At 38.3% G+C, this 1,136-nt stretch overlaps 1 protein-coding gene across 1 annotated transcript in view; it reads right to left on the bottom strand.

Moving 5' to 3' along the window:
* The window catches only part of EMH_0062010 (uncharacterized protein), a gene marked incomplete at both ends in the record, with an annotated part of 4,668 nt that overhangs the window by 2,016 nt on the left and 1,516 nt on the right, over positions 1–1,136 (bottom strand). The window contains one exon of the mRNA XM_013497988.1: positions 112–502. Coding sequence (XP_013353442.1) covers positions 112–502 — 391 coding nt within the window. The remainder of the gene's footprint in view (positions 1–111; positions 503–1,136) is intronic.

Genomic DNA, 1,136 nt, shown 5'->3' with positions numbered 1-1,136 from the left:
TTTAGGGTTTAGGGTTTAGGGTTTAGGGTTTAGGGTTTAGAGTTTATTGTTTAGGGTTTAGGGTTTAGGGGGGGACAAGGAAACAGCAGTCGCAGAAGATACTAGTACTACTCTGTTGTTGCTGCTGCTGCTGCTGTTGTTGCTGCTGTTGCTGCTGCTGCTGCTGTTGCTGCTGCTGCTGCTAGGACTACTGTTACTACTGGTGCTGCTGCTGCTGTTGCTGCTGCTGCTGCTGCTACTACAACTACTGCTGCTGCTGCTGCTGCTACTACTACTACTGTTGCTGCTACTGCTACTGCTACTGCTGCTGCTGCTGCTGCTACTGCTGCTACTGCTGCTGCTACTGCTGCTACTGCTGCTGCTGCTACTACTACTACTACTACTACTACTACTGTTGCTGCTACTGCTACTGCTACTGCTGCTGCTGCTGCTGCTGCTGCTGCTGCTGCTACTCCTGCTGCTGCTGTTGCTGCTGCTGCTGCTGCTGCTGCTGCTGCTGCTGCTGCTAACCCATTTCTTTTTCAAGAATTTGTTTTTTTATTGCTGCTACTTTTTCTTTTTTTCTTTCTTTTGTCTCTTCTATGTGAGCGCGGAGATCACCACGAACAACCTAAAACAAAAAAAAACAAAAAATAAATAAAAAGAGACAAAAAATAAACAAAAAGAAACAAGAAAGCTTAAAAAAGAGACAAAAAATAAATAAAAGGAGACAAAAATAAACAAAAGGAGACAAAAAAGTTTAGAAAGGAGACAAAAAATAAAAAAAGAGACAAAAAAATATATAAAAAGAAGAAAAAAGTAAACAAAAGGAGACAAAAAATAAATAAAGGGAAACAAAACAACAAACAAAAAAAGAAGAAAATTAAAAAGGAGACAGATATTTAAAAAAAGGAGACAGAAAGGAGACAGAGGAGACAGAAAAAAATAAAAAAAGAAACAAAATAAAAAAAAGAAACAAAAAAATAAATAAACAAAAAGGAGACAGAGAAAGGAGACAGAAAAAGAGACAGAAAAAAGAGACAGAAAAAGATAAACAAAAGGAGACAGAGAAAGGAGACAGAGAGAAATAAAAATAAATATAAAAAGGAGACAGAGAAAGGAGACAAGGGAGACAAAAAAGGAGACAGAGAAAGGAG

Source organism: Eimeria mitis, genomic scaffold (genome assembly GCF_000499745.2).
Source record: "Eimeria mitis Houghton genomic scaffold, Emh_scaff3074, whole genome shotgun sequence".
Lineage (NCBI taxonomy): Eukaryota > Apicomplexa > Conoidasida > Eucoccidiorida > Eimeriidae > Eimeria > Eimeria mitis.
The sequence above is the reverse complement of the archived record's forward strand: the minus strand, read 5'-3'. Positions and strand labels throughout refer to the sequence as shown.